This window comes from Protomyctophum bolini (assembly GCF_963924005.1).
Source record: "Protomyctophum bolini genome assembly, chromosome: 19".
Taxonomy (NCBI): Eukaryota; Metazoa; Chordata; class Actinopteri; order Myctophiformes; family Myctophidae; genus Protomyctophum; species Protomyctophum bolini.
The window spans coordinates 25,403,403-25,427,639 of NC_137880.1; the positions used below are offsets into that span (position 1 = coordinate 25,403,403).

Sequence of the window (24,237 nt, forward strand, 5' to 3'; positions counted from 1 at the left end):
ATAATCGATTCTTATAATAGCGTGAAATACATGACACTAAATTGACGAATGCTGAAGACGACAATGTAGAGAGAGTTGAATATCTCGACGCCGCCGACGGATCCGTTCAAGGAAAATGCTCTGGTTGGCAACATGCTTCAGCGAAGTTCGTGACCCATGAAATACTGTGACTCAACTGGTAGCATTGTCCGCAAAATAAACTGGATGGCGCATGATGTGAGCGTTTGCTGTCGTAGTATACATTCAGATTCAGATATATAGATATATTCTAATTCAGGATGTATTTTTCAAGACTGCATATCTACCTTATTTTCGTTCGCATTCGGCTCTTGTTTTTATTTGTATCTATTATTATTTGTTTTACAAACAAGCGACCTCTGGAGTCACACAATTCAATAGCTCACTAATAAGTACGTAACAGGTTACCGTTATCGCATATACTACAGTGGTCGTAGTGGGTGAATGCATGGTGCCACCGCGCTGTATTGCCGCAAAACGGGTCTCGAAACGGCATTATAAAGACTGTATGCTTTAGCAGCAACGTTTTAAATAGAACAATTATGGGCGTGGAAGTCGAAACAATATCTCCTGGAGATGGTAAGTTCACCACGTTATTGATTTCATACTTGATTATATTCGTTTCGGCTGCACCCACCAGCCCAGACTGCTTCTCGCCTTATGGGGCATCTAATCCAAATATTGTACTGGCTGCCGCAAATTAACGTTTAGGCAAACGATTGATAATAATAACTACAAAATACTGACAATAGGCTCCGCTCCTTTAAAACTCCCACTCACACATGCATGCGTTGCATAGCATACTGTAATATTAAATAATTATACATGTGTGTCACAGTGTGTGACATCACAATACCTTTCTGGATGTCTCGACGACCACTAACTAATTTATTTTTGCATGCTTATATATATAGTTCATGATTTCCTTCAATATTGCAATCGCTGTTGTATGTAACAAACATTATATCCTCTTGGTGTTTTTCTTCTTCTTTTAATTATAAATGGCAGGGTTACATTATTATTTGCGCCATTGATTTATGGACATACCTACCTCTTTCATTGTACTTTTCTGTATTGCTATTCATTTGTCCTGCCAGCATTCTGCCTATACACTATGGTTTTTCAACCAAGTTCCAACACAATTCTGCTGCATGGGTCACAACCGTCACACACACACACACACACACACACACACACACACACACACACACACACACACACACACACACACTCCAGTGACTCCGCAATCATGGGCATTTGATAATGTGATAGCCCCCAGTTGGCATTGCAAAGAGTATGTATGCTTATACAGGCTATAGGGTTTCAATATTGGGCTATTGAGAGTGATGGGTATAGTTTACTTCCACACTATGATGAATTCCTGTTCTGTTCTTTGACTATTGACGAGGAATTGCCATCATGCATTCACTCAAACTTGGTCACCAAAAGGACATTTAAATGTATTGACATGAGTCTATACAAACGCTTTGAAGCTCGGAACCATGCTGTGATAACAACAGTGCCTGACACATGGCTCCTGTGACCTGGGATCATTTCCTGCTCACCTGTTCCCCTCCTTTACCTCTGCATCCTGTTCCTAAACCCCCACTCTCTTTCTGCCCCATGGGTGGGGTCTATCACTGATATAAACTGTACCTCTGAATTGTGACATTGTGCCTGCCTTGAGACCCGCCTGACTGTGCTGCAGCATCCGTGTACTGCTGTGCACGTTAAATAAAGATCATCAAGACAGACCTTGCTCGCCTCCTGATTCCTCACGCGTTTAGTGTGTTTAAAACGGCCACATATCACTATATAGTCAAAGAACAGAACAGTACAAATAGAACAGTCTATTTGTACGTCTAAATGTTTTGATGAATTGAACACTGACTACCCTCTTGTAAACAAGTGTAATGCTTAATTGGGTCGTCCACTCACAGTTAACAGTCTTTGTATTGAGTTTGTGCTTGAAATGTACTATAATTCTGCAAACTGTTAATAAATATTTCAATAAAAAAATCAATCAATCAATCAAACAAACGTCTGCACTCTGCAGGCATGAGGAGGATTTGGCATTCTTGCCAGGAACACCTTGCCAGACCCTTAATACAGCCATTGTTACTTTATAAGCCTATTCGTGTGACAGCCTCACATGTTTACAACATGAACTGTCAAGTAGCACAAGCCAGGCAGTATGAATTAAAAGTGACATTATGCCAAGCATCAATATTTCACGTGTCCCAATGTTGCCGTTTTCCCTAATCAAGGCCTAATGATTTAATGCAGCATTCTAGCCTATACTGGCATGTTGTTATTATGCCTACTGTTAAAGCAGAGGCAGTGGGGGAAGAGGAGGTGATTTTAGCGTCTTTTTCCTCTTACATTCTTGTGAGATTAAAATAATCTATTACGTTGGCGGCTGGAATTATTATTAGCCTGAAGATTTGCTCGTGTCAGTAAGTGACATGCAATGGAATATAAATAAAGCATAATACTCTCTGTATGCATTTCCTGTCTGTTTCTTAACTGTCATAATAATAAAATAAAATAAAATAACATGATTGTGATAGCAGGTGTAATAAATGTTGTAGAAAGAAACCTGAACCTCTTTTTTAGGTTAGGGTTATTATTTCACTTTAAAACACTTCTGGAGTAATTTCTTTGAATGTCTACTCAGGCTTTTGTACGCACACCGGACAGTTTTTATGTTGCTTGATTCAATATTTAGATATTTGATATTAATTTATCAGACATGCCCTCCTGCTATAGGCCTACTGTAAGTCCATTAAGTCCATTGAACTCCAAACTCCATCTTAACCATGTTAGACTAATTGAAAACACATGTCCCTGACCCTGATTATATTGTCCTTCTATGGCCTGAGGGGCCATGTTTATTTCTATTGAATCAAGCAACTTAAAAACTGTCTGGGGTGCACAAACTGCACACAAAAGCCACAGCAGATGTTAAAATGACTTCAGATTTTTTTTGAGTGAAATACGCCTAACCACAAATTATTGATTAAGCATTGGAAATCTGACAAGGTAACTTTATCGGCCTACAAACTCTAATACTCAAGGCACTTTAACACAAGCAGGGGGGGGGGGGGGGGGGGGGTGATAAGCCATGTATTAAGTTAAATAACTGTGTGTTGACGCTTGCTTTTTTTCTCTCTTCTTCACAGGAAGGACATTTCCAAAGAAGGGCCAGACATGTGTTGTTCATTACATAGGTAGGCTAATTCATATATTACAGATGGTTTGCTTTCAGCCGTATCAAAGACCTCATACCTTTTCCCTGATCTGTTTATCCAGGGAGGAAATTTGTCCCTGCATGTATTTATTTTGTCGGTCCCAACACGACATTGTGCAGTGCAACATATTATCATGCTGTGTGTGTGTACACTGAGCAAGCTGTCAATGCCCCAACTACAACATCTTGAGGTTGTTTTGGATGGATGGACAGGGAGGTTCTGCGTCACATGATCTGAATGATGTTTGAATGGTCTTAACAACCTGCCAAGAGGAAATCTTCAGGGAATGCAGTGCACACACACACACACACACACACACACACACACACACACACACACACACACACACACACACACACACACACACACACACACACACACACACACACACACATACACACACCTTGTATTTTGGTATGTACTGTACACACACACACACACATACACACACACACACACACACACACACACACACACAGACATGAAAACACACACACACACACACACACACACACACACACACACACACACACACACATACACACACACACACACACACACACACACACACACACTGCTATTGCCTGTTTATCTCATGTCTGACTAGCTGCCCAATTTTAGAGGTGGAGCACGCAGAAGCAAAGAAGCCTTTTGGGAAATGAATGTGGGTTATTCTGTGCCTCAGGGTCGAGAGTCCAGACAACTAGGCCAGACAAAAAGTAAACAAAACCTAGGCGGCATGTGATGTCATCACTCAGTCTGCACATCACTGGCTTTATTATACATTCTATATTAGCAGTTATGACGTCTGTCATTATGACTGCTGACCGTAGGAACTGAATCCTGCAACATCTGTGTGTGTGTGTGTGTGTGTGTGTGTGTGTGTGTGGCGGACACACTCACTCTTCTTGACTAATTTGTTACATGATGGTGTTGATAACCATAATAGCCTGATTTTCAACCTAAAACATTTTCAGCGCCCCCGCAATAATCTTTGCTTGGCGTCTGATGTCCCCATAAGTTTGAAGTCTGAAGTGTACTTGATCGTATGATTACTGTTGAGCAGTGAAAATGTGTTAAGCAGATGACTGAATATTTTGCCTCGTGTAAGCTAGCTTTGCGCCTCCGATTGACAGCAGATAAAGCAGATAAACACACAGGCAGACATACAGGGATGTAGGCTGCCAACAAATACAGATATACTGATAAAGAGACAGACACGTCTGACTTCTTTTCCAGACAACAGGTGTTTTAAGGCCTACGTTTTCAGGTGCGGCTCTTCTCTTTGTCCACGTCCAATTCCTTGCATTTGAACAGAAGTAAACCTACTGCAGTAGAGCCTGACCGATATATCAGCCATTATTTTACTTTTCTGATTACGTCAGTGTCTGCGATTATGCAGCTGAATTTTTAACTGCTTTCAAGGTGGCGTCCCTATTCTTTCAAAAGTAAAAAACAAACAAAAAAAACATTGATCTATTCTAAACATCTGTGGTTTAGGATCCCTTAATTTTTACGGTCTAAAATTAGGGTTGGCATCAAACCAACAAATAATCTGGTATCCGTCGGGCTCTGCCTTTGATCATGTATGGACAGGACATAATGCCAGTCTTGAGTTGAATGTATATGTATATGAATGTGTATTGCCCCAGGCAGATTAAGTCTGGCCCCTCTCTATTGTGGGAGGACTTCACGGCCGAAATGGTGACGGTTGCGTCCTAGCGATGTTTTTTAGTTGTTTGTGACCGCTCACGTCTGCAGGAGAGTGGACCTTATTACTGGGATTCTAAAGCACCCAGAGACTGTGCTGCAACTATCCATTATTTCTTAGCGATTATTCTATGGATTACTTTTTTGATTAATTGCATAATCGAGAAGCACGTTTTTTATGCAGTTTTTTTATGTCAATGAATCTGCACATTTTAGATATTTTTGAAAATAGATTATTTAAAGATTTTTACTATTAATTATTATTAATTAATTAATACTGTAGCATTAGATTACTTAAATTTATCACAGTCTAAGCCAGGTCCAAGAATGTTGTCCCCACTTTCACAGATGCACACTATACTTGAACTGAGAGAGAGAGAGAGATAGAGAGAGAGAGAGAGAGAGAGTGAGAGAGAGAGAGTGAGAGAGAGTGTGTGTGTGTGTGTGTGTGTGTGTGTGTGTGTGTGTGTGTGTGTGTGTGTGTGTGTGTGTGTGTGTGTGTGTGTGTGTGTGTGTGTGTGTGTGTGTGTGTGTGTGTGTGTGTGTGTGTGTGTGTGTGTGTGTGTGTGTGTGTGTGTGTGTGTGTGTGTGTGTGTGTGTGTGTGTGTGTGTGACCATGGCTTGCCCCCCTTTGACTCCTGTAAGAAAGTAACCAAATTAGCTCAGGCTTCACTTACACAAGGAGGTGGCCATTCCCAAACAGGCAGCGTACCCAATCAATTAGTAATAAGATCCCCCTCTCTGTCTGTATTCACTTTCTTTCTCTCATACCCTCATACGAGGGTCTTCATGCTGCAGCATAGGATTTTTTTTAATCAAATTAGATCTTTAAGACTGACTGACTACGCTGTTATATGCAATTATAATGATCAGATCAAATTTACGAGATTTTACATTGTTGACCTAATCTGCATTGTTTGCTGTGGTAACGATGTAATGACAGACAAAGGAAATTGTGAGCGGTATGAGCAAGCTTCTTTAGAAAAAAGATTTGACAGATCGCGAACAGATCACATTTCATCATGTGATTTATTTTTGCAGTTCAGACTTTATTAAAAACCAATCTGATTCCAATCTGGATTGGCCAAAAATTTGAAAATTTGAAAAGAGACATTCTGCATAATGACTACTTTTGTACTTTTGGAACTTTAAGTACATTTTGATGCCAATACTTTTGTACTTTTACTCAAGTATATTTTGAATTCCATTGACGTATTGTGACTTAAAGATGCAGTACTTTTTCCACCACTGATTGCCGATGAGGTCATGTCATGCTGAGCAGCATGCCTGTTGCAGGGCTCCACGGGATGGGGCGGTGATATCATGTCCTAAAAGGGGACGCTCCACGCCATGTTTGAGCTCTGCCCCTCCTCCTCCTCCTCCTCCCCGCAGCTGAAACGTGATGAGGTGGGGGAACCTATAGCGGCACCTGGTGAGGGTGTCGCACAGAAATAGACTGCTAAAGCGTATACAGCTGTAATTTAGCAGACGGGCGAACTCTCTCCTTTCGGGGGCAGAATGTTGTGGCTGAATGCCATGTGCTGCGTGGACTCCGTGGAGTGTACAGTACGTTGTAATGTGGTGTGTGTGAGTGTGTCAGAGAGAGGGAGAGAGGTGCAGGGGAGTCCACTGGACAAGACAGTTGTGTGACACGGAGTTGAGTTGAGGGGAATAAACCCCATACAGTTCAAGTGGTGCTGTGCACTTCAAGCCTATACATATAGCTGACTGTGGACCCCTCAGGACTTTTTTTACTATTTTATTTAATAAACATTTTTGAATAGTACAAATGGCTATGTTGATGTAGATTGGCTAGGGATTAAGGAGTAAGGCACTGGCGAAAATAGGGACATTTAAATCTCTTCTCTCTGAAAATAGCCAATCCAAAAGCTCCCTACTCATTGCAACGTGGCACGTTGAGCTTGGAGCTATTTTGGCCGAATGTTTGCCCCAGAATAGGGATTAGGGAGAAGATTAGGGCTCATGTTGTTAACCTCTATTCAGGGGGGGTAACATTCACAGAAAATAGTGGGAAAAGAGTGGACCAAGTACAGAGCATACCTGGTCAAGTATAGAGTTCAAATAGCTTGTACGTACCAGACACCCAGATGGATTGTTTCCAGTTCCCTTGTTCCCTTGTCCTCCATGCATCCTCTTTTATTTTGCAGACGACCTGTGTGGGTGTGTGTGTGTGTGTGTGTGTGTGTGTGTGTGTGGTCGAAAAGACTACAGGACAAGTCAAGGTCTATATTTTCTTTCGCCTTTATTTTATATTTTTTATGGAGGCTGACAGGAAATGGGGAGAGAGATGGGGGGGAGTCGAACCCGCGGCACACTGCCAGACTGGATTACCAGGCCAGGTGCCTGGACCATTGAGCCATGGCCCAGGCCGGCACAGCTTATTTTGAGGTCTTCCGTCTTTCAAAGCTCTCAGCATGATCCTACCCAAGCAGCAGCATACACATGCAGAGTGTCACATTAAACATCAAAACATCTCATACATGTGCTTGGAAATGCCAAGGAATAAAGGTAAGTCTTGAGGCGTGATTTAAACACCTGGAGGGTGGGGGCTTGTCTTATGTGCAGAGGCAGCTCATTCCAGAGCTTGGGAGCTGCCACTGCAAAAGCTCGGTTCCCTCTGAGCTTCAGCTTGGTTTTAGGCACCACCAGGAGAAGCCTGTCAGGCCAGGCCAGTCATATATTTGAAGGAGGGCAGGCAGTGCATCTTCATTAATCATTATCCCTCCATACAGGGACAGGGAGGCCCGGAGGAATGCAAGAGCACGTATGTAGCGTGTGCCAGATTCAGAACCTAGCTGTGCAACTGTGCATACTGCATAGCGCATACATACAGTAGATTCATTCCCATTCAGGCCACCGTGGTGGTGGCCTGCATACTCGCCACTTTTATCTGGAGTACCGGTCTCATCTCCAAGCATTGTGAGCTTGTAGATTGGCTTGTAAAAGTACAATATTTGCCTGTCGTGGAGTATAGAAGTAAAAGTATTGGAAATTGGAAATACTCAAGTAAAGTACAAAGACCTCAAAATTGTCCAGTACAGTACTTAAGTAAATGTACTTAGTTACGTTCCACCACTACAAAATAGGGATTTTCAGAAAATAAATATATTTTCACATTTTGCTGCTCAAACGTGATGAAATAGGCTGCTCTAGTAAACTGCCAAATTAATAAGTGAAATTTATATATTCGTTATCTTTTTTTGTCTTGATCTGTAATTATGTCTGTCTATTTGACCTTTTGTCTGTAGGTAATCTTAACTTTTTCATTCTGGAAACTGAAAGTGCTATATAACATTCTCATTACTTAGTAGTTCATGACAAGGTGCATGACAAGGGTCAGGATTGGCAGTGATGCGTAGAAGACCAGATGATTACAGCGCGGCTGTATCTCTGTGATGCTCTCATTGTGAGTGACGTGACGACACACAAGTCCTAATTATATCCGTCAGCGGCTGCTGTTTGATCTATGATTCAAACCACCAACGGGTCTTTTTCTCAGGAACATGTCTGTCTGCAGCTTCGGAATATGCCACCACACATACTGTAGTGTATAAAGCCTGTCACAGAGAGATGACTTACACACGCTATCTTGTTTCGTCCGGACCTTGGCCCAAGAAAGGCTGCTGGTCCTGGCAGCCGTTCTAGACACTGCGGCTGAGATGAGGATACAGTAGACTGGGTAAAAATAGCCACCCTCCCTCGTCCGTGTGCACGGCAGCTTTTCCAGATCCAGCCCGAGCAGTCGCGGAGCTTTAAAAGCTCTCACGCCACTTAGGAGAGCCTGGGAGTGGGCCTCAGGAAGGGACAGGCCCTGTTTTTATTTTCACTGTGAGACCCCCACCCTGCTCAAAGAATGATAAGTCAGCAGTGATACGAGTGGTGCTCAGATTGAGGCTGCTCATTGGCTGATGCATATTGTAGACTGTGAGAACTACTTAAGCCTCGCACCCTCTTGCACTCCAACACAAGTCATATTAGACATTAGAGCCCGACCTGACCCCAGGTTCTTGGCTCCGATGCAGATTCCAAATTTTCCTTTGAAAAAGTTTGATTTGATTTGTGTTGTGAGCTTATAAATCTGCCATTTTAGAAATGTTTTGGAAATGTAAGATGTTTGACTATAATGCCCGGACAAAATAGGGATATACGGTTCAGTGGTAAAAAGTAATAATTTTGGGCCGCATAATGGTCGATACCGATGTTGTCAAAAAGGACATTGAGTTGAGTCTTGCCATAGCACGGTTGAATATGTTTGCACCGGGATCTAGTTGGTACAGATCAGCTCTGTCTGACTCGTGTCTCCGTGGGAAAATAGTAGCAGGTGGTAATCTTGGTGTGTGTGCACCCAGTGACTGTATGCTTGGCCCCGGCCCAACCTGCTTGATATCTGGGCGATATCTGGGCTAAGTTTAGGGAGAGTGAAAGGGGAGAAGCAATGTACAGTACCAAGCATCATATCTGACTGGGACGAGCTAGTCTGTCTGTCTCCAAAGTTGAGTTATTACGCTACGTTTTATGCCGACTATTTACACTCAGGTGCTATACTGCTATTGCTGTGTGTCAGTGGTGGACATAAATCACAGGATTGTCTTCAGGCCACTAAAGGTAGTGGTTCTCAAAGTGGTCCTTGAGGAGTTACGGATCTGTAACACTGAGGGTGTTACAGTGAAGATTGGGGTCCCAGAGAGATAAAACTGTATCAAATGGAGGTCTGTGGCTGGGGCTGTATAGCCTACTGTGTACAGTAGATGGACTGTCTAGAGGGAGAGAGGGCGCTCTCTCTCCCTCTCTGCAGAGCGTCTGCCTCTCTCTACAAGGCAAGACTACCAGTCCCCCCCCCCCTCTACTGGCTATGTTTATACTCCGTCGTACCATGGTGTCGCACACCGAAAATAGGCGATTTACAAGCTCACAACAGCGGGTTGCAGAGCGGCAAATTGCAATCTCAGTTGGACAATGTATGTAAGACCGAAGCATTTTGATAAGAGAATCGTGAGCAGCAAAGATTGGAGATATTTTAGTGACATTAAACAAAATAAATAAGGAATTGTAGGAAGCCACTTATAATGCTGAATTTATTTATTATTTATTGTTATGTTGTTCACAGTATAACATAGATTAAAAAATAACACTTGTGTGAAGTCAGTGCCACTATTATACGTTACAAGACATGAATGCAGTGTGTTATTGTATATAAAACAAAACCTGTATTTATATTGGCCACATGATGTCTCATGTCGTCATTTAGTGCTCTAAACAAACATAGACATGGCTAGCAAGTGCTCTAAACAAAGCCCTCACAGACTTGGCTGTCATATAATGCCATGTTTTGGCAAAAAAAGGCTTCAGATAGTTGGTGATAAGCAAAAAGCTTTTGCTCAGGAAGCAGTGAAATTAATAAATTAGTTACACTCATGGATGGATGGTAGTGCATATCAATTCATCATTTTATCAAATCAATGTCGAAGACACACTCAATTTACAAATGAAATCAAACTACCGGTACTCATTTGGCTAGGAACCCTGTGAAGAGCCCAAGCGTATTAGATGGTAGTACTGGACCAATTCATGTCATTGTCTATTCATAGCTTCATTAACAAACCTACCTGAATAGATGAATCAACGTTAATCTCACATAGCCAGATAATCAGGGATCTTCACCTACTGATATATTTGGGGAAATCTAAATTAAATTATTGTGTTTGGAAGGTGGAGAAAACCAGTGGTTACAAACCTACAGTACCTACAGCCTTACTGCTTTGAAAACCAATTATGATACCATATGGACTACCCTAAAATCTTTCTATTGGTTCAGTGAAGGTGTTATTTGTTACATTTCCGAATAAAAGAGGGTCTGGCTAAAAATGCCAGACCTTCTGTATGTCCCTTATAAGCCCTATACTGAGATGAGATCAAGTTAGGCAAAGAAAAACATAGTACTCCCCCAGTTGAGCTGTCCTTGGGAGAGACAGTGGGAGCTTGTTGGAGGATGTGGTTATGTAGGCCTAATATTATTATCGTGTCTGATAATGTGTGTTATGCACTGTGTGGCGCTCTGTTCTCCTCTTCTGCCCGTGGTCTAGATACAGGCAAGCAGTGGCCTACTTAACTTCAAAAATAATCCAGTGAACCAAGCCAGGGCTTCCTGTTTCGCATTCCCTTTGTTCATTTGGATAATTTGAAATGAGCCCAAGATCTTGATAAGGGGCCCTCAATAGAATAATTCTTGTTTTGGGGCCAACACTGCTTTATTGAAAGCTGCCCTCCTCTTTGTCTTTGATCTAGAAATAATACCTAATTCCATAGCATTCCAGCATTGTAGGAAGGGTGTGGATAGACCTGGCATCAGCAGGGTCCTGTTTGGCATTGTTGCATAAAGGTTACAGTTTACAAATCACACATGATGTTGTTTTATTCCACTCAGACCAAAATCAGCTGTAAAACAACAGATGTTCCTTGAGTGTACATGATCTGTCTGTCTGTCTGTCTGTCTGTCTGTAATTTAATTATTTATTCATTTGTACAAGTGCATTGGGGAATGTTACTACTATTCTGTAGTCAACATTCACTTTGCAATAATTATTATATTTTAGACAGTAAGTGCACCAACCCCATCTTTTATATGCAAACATACCTTGCAATAAAAATAATTCAGATTCTTTCATTGAAAGTAATATCTACTGTGTTACGTCTTGAAAGTAACTTATACACATCACTTCTCTCAAAGACTTTTATTTTCTCTCTGGCAGGTATGTTGCAGAACGGAAAGAAATTTGATTCCTCCAGAGACAGAAACAAGCCCTTCAAGTTCAAGATCGGACGATCGGAGGTCATCAAGGGCTGGGAGGAGGGGGTCGCACAGGTAGGAGGGAGTGAGGGGCAACATCAAGGTGCTGGGAGGAGGGGGTCCACAAAACCTTAAGACATGTCATACTGATCCACTCTCGTTTCTCTTCCTGTCAGATGAGCCTGGGCCAGAGAGCTAAGGTCACCTGTACGCCAGACATGGCCTATGGAGCAACAGGTCACCCCGGTGTCATCCCCCCAAACGCCACGCTCATATTTGATGTTGAGCTTCTCAAGTTGGAGTGACACCCAGGTTCTAAAGGTTTCAAGTCCTGTAGCTGTGTTTGTGCCACCAGACATCCTCGCTGGGGGAGAGGATAAGATGAATTTATACTCCGTAGAAAATTAGGGTGGATGCTTGCCGACAAGAAATTAGCTTGCCGACAGTTCTTGTCGGCAAGCGACAATATGGAGATCACTATGGACATTAAATGAGGCTTTAACCGAGCACTAGCATCCCTATTTTGGGGGGGAACATTCTGCAACAAATAGCAGATCTATAAGCTCACAGCGTGTCACAACGCTACAAATTGTGAGCTGGTAGATCGTCTATTCTCAGCGAAGAGGTTTGCCGTAGAGGGGAAAGTAGCCTACATGGTGGTAATAAGTGGTCTTAACAGCGGCCAATGCTCCCCTCCATCAATCATCCAACCATCCATCCATCCATCCATCCATCCATCCAGCTACAGTCTTTGATTTCCACCTTCATGTTCTTCAGATCAACATTTAATGACTATCTACTGCTGCTTTTGTTTTTGCCAATTTGTCATGTTAGTTACTACAAGGATTTTAGCCTTTTTACATAATATGCACACGCACACACACACACACACACGCACACACGCACGCACGCACGCACGCACGCACGCACGCACGCACGCACGCACGCACGCACGCAAGCATGCACAGTCACACACACACACACACACACACACACACACACACACACACACACACACACACACACACACACACACACACACACACACACACACAGTTTGGCTTCATTGTCTTAACCACTTCCAACCTGACGCCCCTATTTCGGGCATGTTATTATATAGATGAAGATTTTCATACATTTTGAAAAATTGCCTAAAGCTCACAATATGTGACATTTTGTGAGCTTGTAGGTCTGCTATTTTTTAAATCTTTGAAATAGGGCTCATGTGGTTTTAAAGTTGTCAGTTGGTTTATCAGTTATTTGTTTTTGTATTGTTTTAGTTCATTTTAGGTTTTCTTTTTCTTTTCTTTGTTTTTATTGAATCAACAAAGAATCATCTGATGGAAGCTGTACGACATGCAATCAAAACATACTGCCTTACAGTTAAATAATAATAATAATAAAAGAAGAAAAAAAACAGAGAAAGGGTACATGTCTAAAGTACAATACTGAAGCTCTGTATATTAACCGGGCATTAACAACCACTGTCTGCATTGCCACTTTGATAAACGTCTGTCCTGCTGAATGCTTTGAATGACGTTGCTGTGTTTAGTATGTTTTATATCCCTCATAAACATTTACTGCAAGTGTACCACAGAAGGAATCCAAATCCAATACTGTACAGATCTACAAGCCATGGCTACTATGACCGTTTGATCGATCAACTCTTAATAAAATGGCAAGTACTGTGTTGAGAGATGACGTTTCAGGCTTTGTTCTTGCGTGTGTTTTTGTGCTTGAACTGTTAATTTTGTCGAATAATAACGCTGACGAAAATGAAATAAAAACTATAAGCTATTATAACCAAGACTATATAGTAATCTATTGACAATTTCGTCAACAGATAAAAACTAAACTAAAATGTTAGGGAGGGAGGAACTAGTCTAGTGTGATCCAGTAGAAGACCAGGTAGTTTATGCTTGGTTCTGTGTGGGTGCAGCACCCCGAAAATAGCAGATCTACAAGCTCACAACGTTGTGCTGCGACACGTGTTGTGTGAGCTTGTAGATTGGCTATTTTCGGAGTATAAATCAGGCATTACTATGCCATCATGCCAATCAACTGTAGTTTTAGTTGATTAAAATCGTACGATAGCTTGACTAAAACTAAAACATTTCAGAAGACTAAAATGTGACTAAAACTAAATAGAATTTTATTAAAAAAAGTTTTTGTCAAAAACTAGGCTAAATAAAAAGGATCACAGCTTACTTCAACTTCAGTTTATATTGTCACATCAAGGTTTAGGCCCTACGCAAAACGTTAAACGAAAAATTGTCCTCATACTGGATCATGCTCCCATCATCATATTACTACCATATAATAAGTACTGTATAACAATAATTATACATGGGACCATGTCCCAACTTTTCTTACATGACAAGTTTGAACACCAGGTATAACAGTGTTTGAAATGATTTTGTGCAAGATTCCATTCTAAATAAAGAATAAGAGTGAAAGTAAGAATACGAATATAAAAAATTAAATAATAATACAAATAAATTAATAATAATAATAAGGGTAATAAATAATAGATAATAAAAGGGTAAAAATCTGGATGAGATTTAAACGTACACAGTATGTCACATCAGCGTCTCCTCCTGGTCAATTGAGTGTAGCACACTGACAGGAGCACAGTGGAACATCTCTTCAGTGACGAAGAATCTTTGTCTTTGAATTACATCCGGTGCTATCGGGTCAAAAGTCAACCCCTGACGGAAGCTTGCGATTGGCTGACTGTCCAATGTTATGAAATCTGATTGGACGAAGCGACTCACGCCTGCTTTCCTCACAGCCACGCAGAACATAACAACAAGGTCAGAAATGTTCCTTAATCAGAATGAAACAATAAAACATGCGTACTTTACAGCATGGAAGAGTGTCAAATATTGTCTATAGGTTTGTTGACATTTTGTTTGTGTCCTTTTGCATAAAAAAGCCCGGTAATTACTTGCTGGTACGACTCGAGGCTGCTATAGGCAGCTGAGCTGTTGGCTATCAGGATTGAGAATTTGAGAGTTCTCAAAGCCAGAAAGTCAGCCTCTCTTCCATTGTCTTATACATGACATTTATCTGGAAGGCTTGACAGGCTGGAATGGCTTAGGGTTGACGATAGCCCCTCTCGGGACCCCCTGGGTTATCCAAATGTCAGAAACTTTACGTACCATTGGGTTCTGGCTCGCCGGGCTAGGTTGACGATAGCCCCTCTCGGAACCCTACATAAAGCTTTTATGAAATTTGATTGTCGCTTTGTAATCAAAGTGTCAGAAACTTTACTACATTTGGGTTCTGCTTGCGGGGCTAGGTTGACGACAAAGTACCTTGCAATGGGTCTTCTGGTCCACAAGCACCAAGATACCTAGCCCCGCAAGCAGAACCCGAATGTAGTAAAGTTTCTGACACTTTTATGACTTTACTTGCATTGGGTCCTGCTTCAAGTGGGGCTGTCGCCAGTTACGCACAAACAAATACAATGTAAACACTCCATGAGACGGACTTCTGCGCGCTTTAACCATGGTTATTCATGTATTGACTTACGAATGTGCGAACTATAAGTACCTTACATACCATACCGACACATCTCCTGTGTCGCGGAAGCCGTTAAGTATTTTTAATCCATGATTGATTAAAAATGTCGCTTCTTCCTACCTTGTTTATTGACACCTCATTGTACCGCCTATCTGGCTAGCTAGTGGTGCTACAGCTATGACGGAGCAGATCAAAGGCAGGGACATAGCCCGCAAAGCCAACCGCACATCGGGAGGCGGTAAATAAACAAGAAGAAATCAAAGCGACATTTTTAATCAAACATGGATTAAAAATACTTAACGGCTTCCGCGACACAGGAGATTTTATCAGAGGTATGTAAGGTACTTATAGTTCGCACATCCGTAAACAAACACAATAAAAAGCGTCCTAATTCCGCGCCGATGGACTAAACGATGAGTCTGTGTATATCCGCGTCCCAACAATCGCATTGAAAAATCTTAGCTTGACCAGGAACCCTACGGGTCAGCCCGGTTCGGTTCGGATTGGGCTGACCCAGGGGGTTCCGAGAGGGGCTACAAGATACCCATGTCTAAATAGTAAATACTTCCTTGATGTGAACGAAGTCCATGCACCAACACCAGAGGGAGTTCAACAAACCATGTGCAATGCAGATTCGGCACGAATAAGGGACTAAATTAATTTCGCTCCTATGCCACCAAAATGTGGAATGCCCTACCAACAGTCATTAAGACATGCACATCCCTTGACTCCTTCAAAACCGCTCTGAAAGGGCACCGCCTCCTACGGACGGCTGCAATTCGAAACTGCACCCCAATCCCCCACCCACCTCTTTGTATGTTTTTCCCCTTAACTCCTTGATGATGATTTCCTGTTTTTGGCTAGAAGTGTACATTTGTACGTCTCTAATTGTTATGATGAATTGAAAACGGTGGACCCTCTTGTAAACAAGAGGGTCCACCTCTTGTTGTGAGTGTCGTCCACTCACAGTTAACAGTTTTTGTATTGAGTTGTGTCTGTGAGTTATTATTATTATTATTATTATTATTATCATCCAGTAAGGCTTATGCTGACTGCGTTCAGAGGACACAATTATTATGATATATTATTATGTCATTACAGTCTGCAGCTCAGAGCTGCCTTACTGAGAATACATACAGTACAGCAGTGGTTCTCAAAGTGTGGTCCTGGGACCCTCAGGGGTCCTTGAGGGAGTTCCAGGGGGTCCCCAGCTGAATGATAGTGATGAACCAAATGGACCCTTTATGGGTGTCTATCTCAGAGAGTGTACAAAATGGTTCCATTGTACACTCAGAGTAAAATTAACATTGACTCAAGACTCAAGACACAAGATTCAAGCATCAAGATCAAGAACACCTCAACACATACGAACCAAGGTGTCTGACCTCACAACCCAGACCCCTTCGTACCGTAACGACTCCTACGCTCCGAGGTGTCTGGCTTTACAACCCAGATACCTTGCATATCTGCACTAAGACCACCATGCCAATTACACCTGTTAAACATCCGGGTTTAAGTTCTAATCGGACACCACTGAGTCGATCCCTAAATCTAACATTTGAATAACAGTCCTTATCGATCCTATTTAACAATGCTCTTAACTCATCCTGCAATGTTTTATTTTGTTTGTCTAATTTTGAATATGCCTCTTTTCCACCAAAATAAATTTGGTTCTAGAACTGATTCCTTCTCTCCGTCTCTGTCTGTGTTCTGCTTTCTCTTCCCCAGGAGTGTGCGTTCCATGTGTGTCTGAGAAGACACAGCAGCGATCATGCTTCATGCGCAAAGGGCGTACACCGCCCTGGCTGCATGCCGCCGCCTCGCCGTGGCGTCCTCACAGCCCTGTCAGTTCCACACTGCCGCCACGCCTCATCATCAGGACCGGCAGGAGCTGCACGCAGAGTGGGCCAGCCTGGCTAAGAAGCAGCTGAAAGGGATGAACCCAGAGGATCTGGTGTGGCGCACGCCGGAAGGCATCAGCATAAAGCCGGTGTACACCAAGTCGGACTCGGCCGCAAGCGCAGACGAGCTGCCGGGCGTGTTTCCGTACACTAGGGGGCCCTACCCGACCATGTACACATTCAGACCCTGGACCATCAGGCAGTACGCAGGCTTCAGCACGGTGGAGGAGAGCAACAAGTTCTACAAAGACAACATCAAAGGTATACAGCTAGAGCCCGACTAGTCTCGCGTAACTACTCCAGACAACTACTCCACAATCTCCAAAAGCTATATAGAGAGTGGAGACTGGAGCTACACCCGCTACCGAAATCGGAGTAATCAGTTTTGTCATTTCCGCTCACAAAAATATATAAAAATTTAAAAACATCGGTTTGTTATTTTCATTCTGCTAATCAGCAGCAATATGATTAGATCATTTCTATAATTAGGATAAATTTGTGTGACTATAAAGACAAAACAGAAGTGAGGAGGAGGCTTCACTCCCGCTTTATATTTTACTCATGATCAGAACTTCCGTGCTGTATGACGGAAGCATTTGAAAATAGCAAGAGGCAACAGTCTGGCCACGCAAGACTAGAGCCCGACCAATGCTGATTCCAATTGTTGACAGGCCTCGACCACTGATGTTGTATTTTTTCCATTAACGTCATACCAAAAATAGGGACGCCAGGTTGAAAGTGGCCGTTATATCAAGTTCTATAACATAGACAACATCAAAGGCAGCCCACACTGGCTTTTGTGAAAGCAATTTTCTACGGGGACCCTAAGCCTGATTGTGTGCGCCGTGCTTGGAGGAAAAATCCCGCCTAGTAATTCAGAATAACATGAGCTGAAGCATACGTTATTGCCATAACATAGGATAGACTTTATTGTCCCGGTGGGAAATTTGTTATGGACACAAAAAGTGTGTATCTGCTTAAAAAAAGAAGAAAATACAACATAATGCATGCATACTGTACAGTGAGTCTATACAGACAATAATTGCACACTGCACCTTGAACAATATATCCAGTTAGTAAGTCAACGTAATACTGTGCTGTGTTGTAAGATCAACTGAAAATTGTAGTAAAGAAATTACGTTAATTAAATTACGTTAATTATGTGTACAGTTATGGATGTGCTGGAGCGTTCTTTTCCTAGTGACAGAGCATGGCGTTTTCAATGTTCCTGGCGTCCAGCGGTTTTTTTGCCAAGTGATCCATGTGCCTCCCATAGAAAATAGTTAAACATTTTGGAGAGGCTGCATGCTGCTCATCAATGTCACTTTCCTCTGCAGCGGCTTTGATAGACTCCCATTCAGGAAATACATCCATACAGTACATAAATACATATATTAAAAAGGCAGACAATAGTCACCAAATCATTACAACAAGAGCAGACCCATGCATGCTCCACTCAAAGGCGGCAGGGCCACCGCCTCAAGAAGCGGCCCCAACGCAACGCATCGAGACCCCCAGGCGACCACCCCCCCCATACCCAAAGGGCAGACAAGCCCCCACCCCAAAGCAGAGCACCCACTAGGGAAGAATGCTGGCATATAAGATATCTAAGGTTGGCACGGAAAACCCCCAAGTACTGTGGAAGACAGTGTGGTTCCAATATGATTCAAATAAGGGTCCCACATTTTGTAGAAAGTGTCCAATTTAGGGATACAGTCCATTATAATGTTATGCCATGATTTCTTTGATGGAGCAACATCTTTGATCCATCAAAGTTGAACAACCTCTTATGTTTGACATCAATGACATGATCATCTGGGAGACCAAGTAAAAGACACAACGGATCTAAATCGATCGAGACACCAAAAATAACAGAGAGTTCTGACACAATGTCATACCAATAGTTCTGAAGCTTCACACAGGACCAAAGACAGTGAACGTAATTACCAATCTCTGTCTTGCACTTAAAGCAAAATGGGGAGGCACTGACATCCATTTTGTTCTTGAGAGCAGGAGTTATATGTATACGATGTAATATTCTGAACTGGATGGATTTAGTTTGGTTACAAACTGAAATTTGTTTCGCATAGGCCCACATATGCCAAGTCCTCATCATGAATAGAGAGTAGAGACGTCCACATCTTTTTCCCAGGACTGCTTAGTAATCTGAGAGGATATAGACGAGTAGGAATTCAATACGTCACAGAAAATTGTAAGTGAAAAACAGAAGTGTCCTCAGTAATAAAATGTCTAATTTGTAAATACCTGAAGAATTCAGATTTTGGCAACCCATGACGCTGCTGCAATTGTGTGAAAGACCTCAAGAATGTTAGTCAATCTTAACGTTTCATAATCAAACATACACATTTGTTGCATGTTGAATTGATCAGCTGTGTGTGTATTTCCTACAGTCAAAGCCTTAGTGTTAACTTATCTATTTGTAATTTTGAGAGTTAAATTAATTATGCCTCTTAAGCTACGTTCAGAGCTCGGTTTGTCCAGTTTGTACTGCGCCAGGTTGCGCCGCCCCGTTCGCGCAATTACCGTCTTTGCATTGACTTTGTATTGTAATCGCGCCGCTCTAACCATTCAAGTCTGAATGCACCTTTAGTATGTCAGCAGCACAATTTTTTACTGCATAGATAGCTGGTTGTCTATGTAATTTCCTCTTCTTCCTCCAGTCTGAGCCACTGAAGCTGTGTTTGTGTGGGTGTTTGTGTGTGTATGCATCCATATGCGCACACACGCTCTTTCCACCTCTGAATCCTATTTCCATCAATCTTCTTTCCAGGGCTGCAACTATTGATTACTCTTTTGGTTAATCAAATAATTGAGAATTACTTTTGATGTTGTAAGCTTGTACATCTGCTATTTCTTCCACCTATAATGATTAGGTTGATATATATTTTCTTATAATCAATTCAAATCGATTGTTAGATTAATACTCTAATACTAGCCATGTGTTGTATGGAGAGTCGTTGCTGCCTTCAGGAAGGAGATGTTTGTAACACCTCAGTATTTGGACCCGTATGCAGAATAATCCAGGCAACAACGACTTGCACTCAAGCGCTTTTATTTTAACTCAGAAAACCCTCCCAGGGCATATATAACATAAAGTCCCACTCTTGGGAAACACAGTGTTATAATTGAGCAACCTAACCAATAACACAGAGTCCCTAATATACTAAGTCTCGTCAGCTTATAAGCACAGGTGGACACAGTCTCACAATCAGCCAGGGGAAGAGGGGAAAAGGTAGGGACGGCGGTCCAGGTGTGGTACGTCCTAGGACAGGACGTGACAGTTCCAGCATACAATAAGGTCAGACCTAAGAGGTCTTTTGTCCATCAGTCGACTTTGAGGCTTAATCAGGATTTTGGCCAGGACTAGACTGAGCTGTGGTCATTGCTCTTGCCCTTCTGTTTCTAATATGTAATTGTATTTTCTTTTCTGTTTTGTATTATGTCAAATGTGTGTATATGTGTTGCATACAAGGCCGCTGGGTCGCAAGACACATTTCAGTGCAAACTGACAATAAAGTACTATATCTATCTATTAACTGTTGTACCGCTAATTCTCCTCCGTCTTCCCTGACTCCCCCGTTCAGCCGGACAGCAGGGCCTCTCGGTGGCCTTTGACCTGGCCACGCACCGCGGCTACGACTCGGACAACCCCCGTGTCCATGGAGACGTGGGCATGGCGGGCGTGGCCATCGACACGGTGGAGGACATGAAGATGCTGTTCGACGACATCCCGCTGGAGCGCATGTCGGTGTCCATGACCATGAACGGCGCGGTCATCCCCGTGCTGGCCATGTTCATCGTGACGGGGGAGGAGCAGGGGGTGGACAAGGCCAAGCTGACCGGCACCATCCAGAACGACATCCTGAAGGAGTTCATGGTCCGCAACACGTACATCTTCCCCCCGGAGCCTTCCATGCAGGCCATCTCCGACATCTTCGCCTATACCTCCAAGGTATTCTCTGTCCCGTCTAGGGCCCGTCACCATAATGACATTTCACTTGACTTGACGATTAATCATCGCTCAAATACTTGTGATTAACGATTTAATTGTGTTTCTGTCGTTGAACATTATAAATAAAAATCACACCCGTGTCATGTAAGTGGTGCAACTCCGTGTGGGTGAAAATTCCGTGGGCTTATGCTGTCTATGGGAACGCAGTTTTTAGAATCATAATATCTCGGATGCTTCTTTAAAACGGCTTTCAAACTAAATATTTAGTCTGGCGGTCAATTCAGACACCAGATGGGGGTGTTGGTGGTAAATTAGTTAAAACCTCATAAACATTAATAGTGGAAATAGCAGATCAGCTTGTAGATTTGCTCTTTCCACTATTTCTGGAAATGTGTATGCGATTATGCAAAAACTATTGTGATCATCTCAAATAATTGTGATGTGTGTGTCTGTCTGTCTGTCTGTCTGTCTGTCTGTCTGTCTGTCTGTCTGTGAAGTACTCAAATTTTTCACTTAAGTAAAAGTATCAATACCCCAATGTAGAAACACCCTGCTAGAAGTAGCAGCCCTGTATTAAAATGTACTTGAGTAAAAGAACAAAAGGCATCAAAGTACTCATTATGCAGAATGACCGACCCTTTTCACAGCACATGCCCAAGTTCAACTCCATCTCCATCAGTGGCTACCACCTTCAGGAGGCCGGGGCAGATGCCATCTTGGAAGTGGCCTACACCATCGCCAATGGCCTGGAGTACTGCCGCACGGGGCTCAGCGCGGGCCTGACCATTGATGACTTCGCTCCCAGGTAGATTCAAGACTTTGGTTTTTGTTCATTACATCTCATATACAGGTACGCAAGAGTCAAATTCTTTCAACATTCTAGCAACAATAACAAAAAACAGACATAAAGAATAACAACAAGGGAAGTAGTAAGGTAAAGACGAAATGGCAGTAATGGCATGTGACCAGTGATAGGCTATTGAACGTGGAATCTGAAAACAATTTACCTTGCATAATGCTGGCCTATTTAGCACACTGTTTTTTTTTTTTAATATATTTTTTATCCCACGATTTTGTAACCCATTTTTCACCCCTGTGTCAATCATCTACTGTGATCCTGGGCTCTACACACCCTCCGCCAACCTGGGGAGAGCAACGGACTTAACTCATGCTTCCTTCATGCTTGAGTGTCCAAGTTGCTCCTTTACACCTGACAGGGGGGAGTTTCTCTGGTTGGACGTAGCGCGTGAAAGAAACACGTTATTCCAACCAGTTCCTTTCCCCTCCATCAGGCGCCCCGGCTGGCCAGGGGGAGGCAGTTTAGAGACCAGGATTACTGCATGTTTTTGTGAGGGTACCTACCCTAGGGGACACGGGGAGAACATTTAGCACACTGTTGTACATGATATAGATAACACCTCATACAATTCATGGTTTATTTATTCCTGTCAAAGGGTCATGTAACTCAAATTCAAGACATCTACAAAGGTCTTAAGTTAGCGCCAGGGGCCAAGGAGATGATAAATTACCGAAGTGTGAATAAAGTTTGCGATCTGTTGATTATGTTGTTTTTGTCTCCTGACCTTCTACGTGATGTCAGGCTGTCATTCTTCTGGGGGATCGGGATGAACTTCTACATGGAAATCGCCAAACTGAGGGCGGCCAGGAAGCTGTGGGCCACACTCATTAAACAGAACTTCCAGCCCAAGAACGCCAAGTCTCTGCTTCTGCGCACACACTGCCAGACCTCAGGCTGGTCTCTCACTGAACAGGTAAACCGGTAGTAACGTGCACCAATGAAAACACATCATGATGAGAAACTCTTCATTGGCAAGCAATTAGTTAGCCTTTTTTTAATGTTTTTTTGTGGCTTTCGCCTTTATTTGTTTATATTCTTTTTATAATAATAATATAAGGGATCGGGAGTCGAACACTGCCAGACTAGATTACCAGCCAAGGTGTCTGGACCACTGAGCCATGGCCCAGGCCATGAGTTATAGCCTTTTGAGTGCTCGGATCGCCTCCTTGTCTTTAGTATTCCAGTCCCACTGATCTTTGAAGCACCAGCCCTACTTTACATGATCATTTTTTGCATCTCCATCGAGCACCTGGTTGATTTTCTTTTTGTCTAATAATTAGTCAGGCTTCAGAGACAGGAAATTAATAATGAACGTTGTCATCGAAAGAGTGGTTCAATTCACTGGTGAAAATGTGGGCGTGTTGGAGCTGCCATCGTTAATGGACTAAACTGACAAAGTGCGCAAACTGACTCAGCTCACAGGAGAGAGCATTTATTATCTGTGTGCAACTAAAAATCACATTAAATAGGAGGACAGAGTCGAACGTAATCGCCGCAAGAAGCACTAATTGGGAGGCCAAGGGAACGACGGAGCTATGCACATAACATCTTCAGATGCCTTCACCCAATTACAAACAAACATAAGCTGCTACCTAGTAACAGTTTAAGCTACAAACATCTTACTGTTCACTACTGAAAGCATGTACACATATAGATGATGTAATGACAGACAACTGTAGCTCACATGGAAATTAGCAGAGAAACTAAGTTACAAAAATAACTAAATTGACCAGACATTACTTTACACTTTCTTAAACACTTTGGAACAATGATATTTGAGTTTACTCACAGACATACAGTATATGAATTGTATAACCACCCGTTGTGGTCCCTTTCAGGACCCCTACAACAATGTGGTGCGTACAGTGATCGAGGCCCTGGCGGCTGTGTTTGGGGGTACCCAATCACTCCACACCAACTCATTTGACGAGGCGCTGGGCCTGCCCACCGTGAAGAGTGCCCGCATCGCCAGGAACACCCAGATCATCATCCAGGAGGAATCGGGGATCCCCAAGGTGGCCGACCCCTGGGGCGGATCACACATGATGGAGGCCCTGACAGATGACGTGTACAACACGGCCATGAAGGTAGGCCATAACTGTACATTAACTCATGCATACTGTATCGTTGCTGTTGGGAGGAAACCACCTAACCCTAACCCATTTTTGAGGTTTTTGATTATAATTTGTTTC

The 24,237-nt window shown here is 42.6% G+C and overlaps 2 protein-coding genes across 2 annotated transcripts in view; both read left to right on the forward strand.

Annotated features, from left to right (window-relative positions):
• The first annotated feature begins 423 nt into the window (after nt 1-423).
• On the forward strand, nt 424-13,485 carry fkbp1b (FKBP prolyl isomerase 1B). Its single transcript, XM_080790626.1, has 4 exons — nt 424-597; nt 3,201-3,248; nt 11,750-11,862; nt 11,964-13,485. The coding sequence occupies exons 1-4, from the start codon at nt 561-563 to the stop codon at nt 12,090-12,092; spliced, it is 327 nt and encodes a 108-aa protein (XP_080646752.1). The 5' UTR covers nt 424-560; the 3' UTR covers nt 12,093-13,485.
• Nucleotides 13,486-14,539: 1,054 nt separating this feature from the next.
• mmut (methylmalonyl CoA mutase) overlaps nt 14,540-24,237 on the forward strand; it is a 29,519-nt gene continuing 19,821 nt past the window's right edge. Inside the window, exons 1-6 of the mRNA XM_080790167.1 lie at nt 14,540-14,600; nt 17,041-17,474; nt 20,819-21,186; nt 21,834-21,991; nt 22,787-22,958; nt 23,884-24,132. Of these exons, the coding sequence (XP_080646293.1) occupies nt 17,084-17,474; nt 20,819-21,186; nt 21,834-21,991; nt 22,787-22,958; nt 23,884-24,132 (1,338 nt within the window). The 5' untranslated portion in view covers nt 14,540-14,600; nt 17,041-17,083. The remainder of the gene's footprint in view (nt 14,601-17,040; nt 17,475-20,818; nt 21,187-21,833; nt 21,992-22,786; nt 22,959-23,883; nt 24,133-24,237) is intronic.

Bases quoted from the DNA above. Each gene is read 5' to 3' on its own strand.
- fkbp1b (XM_080790626.1), top strand. From the start codon at position 561: ATGGGCGTGGAAGTCGAAACAATATCTCCTGGAGATG. The intron at 598-3,200 runs GTAAGTTCACCA...TCTTCTTCACAG, and splicing joins AACAATATCTCCTGGAGATG to GAAGGACATTTCCAAAGAAG. The intron at 11,863-11,963 runs GTAGGAGGGAGT...TCTTCCTGTCAG, and splicing joins GGGAGGAGGGGGTCGCACAG to ATGAGCCTGGGCCAGAGAGC.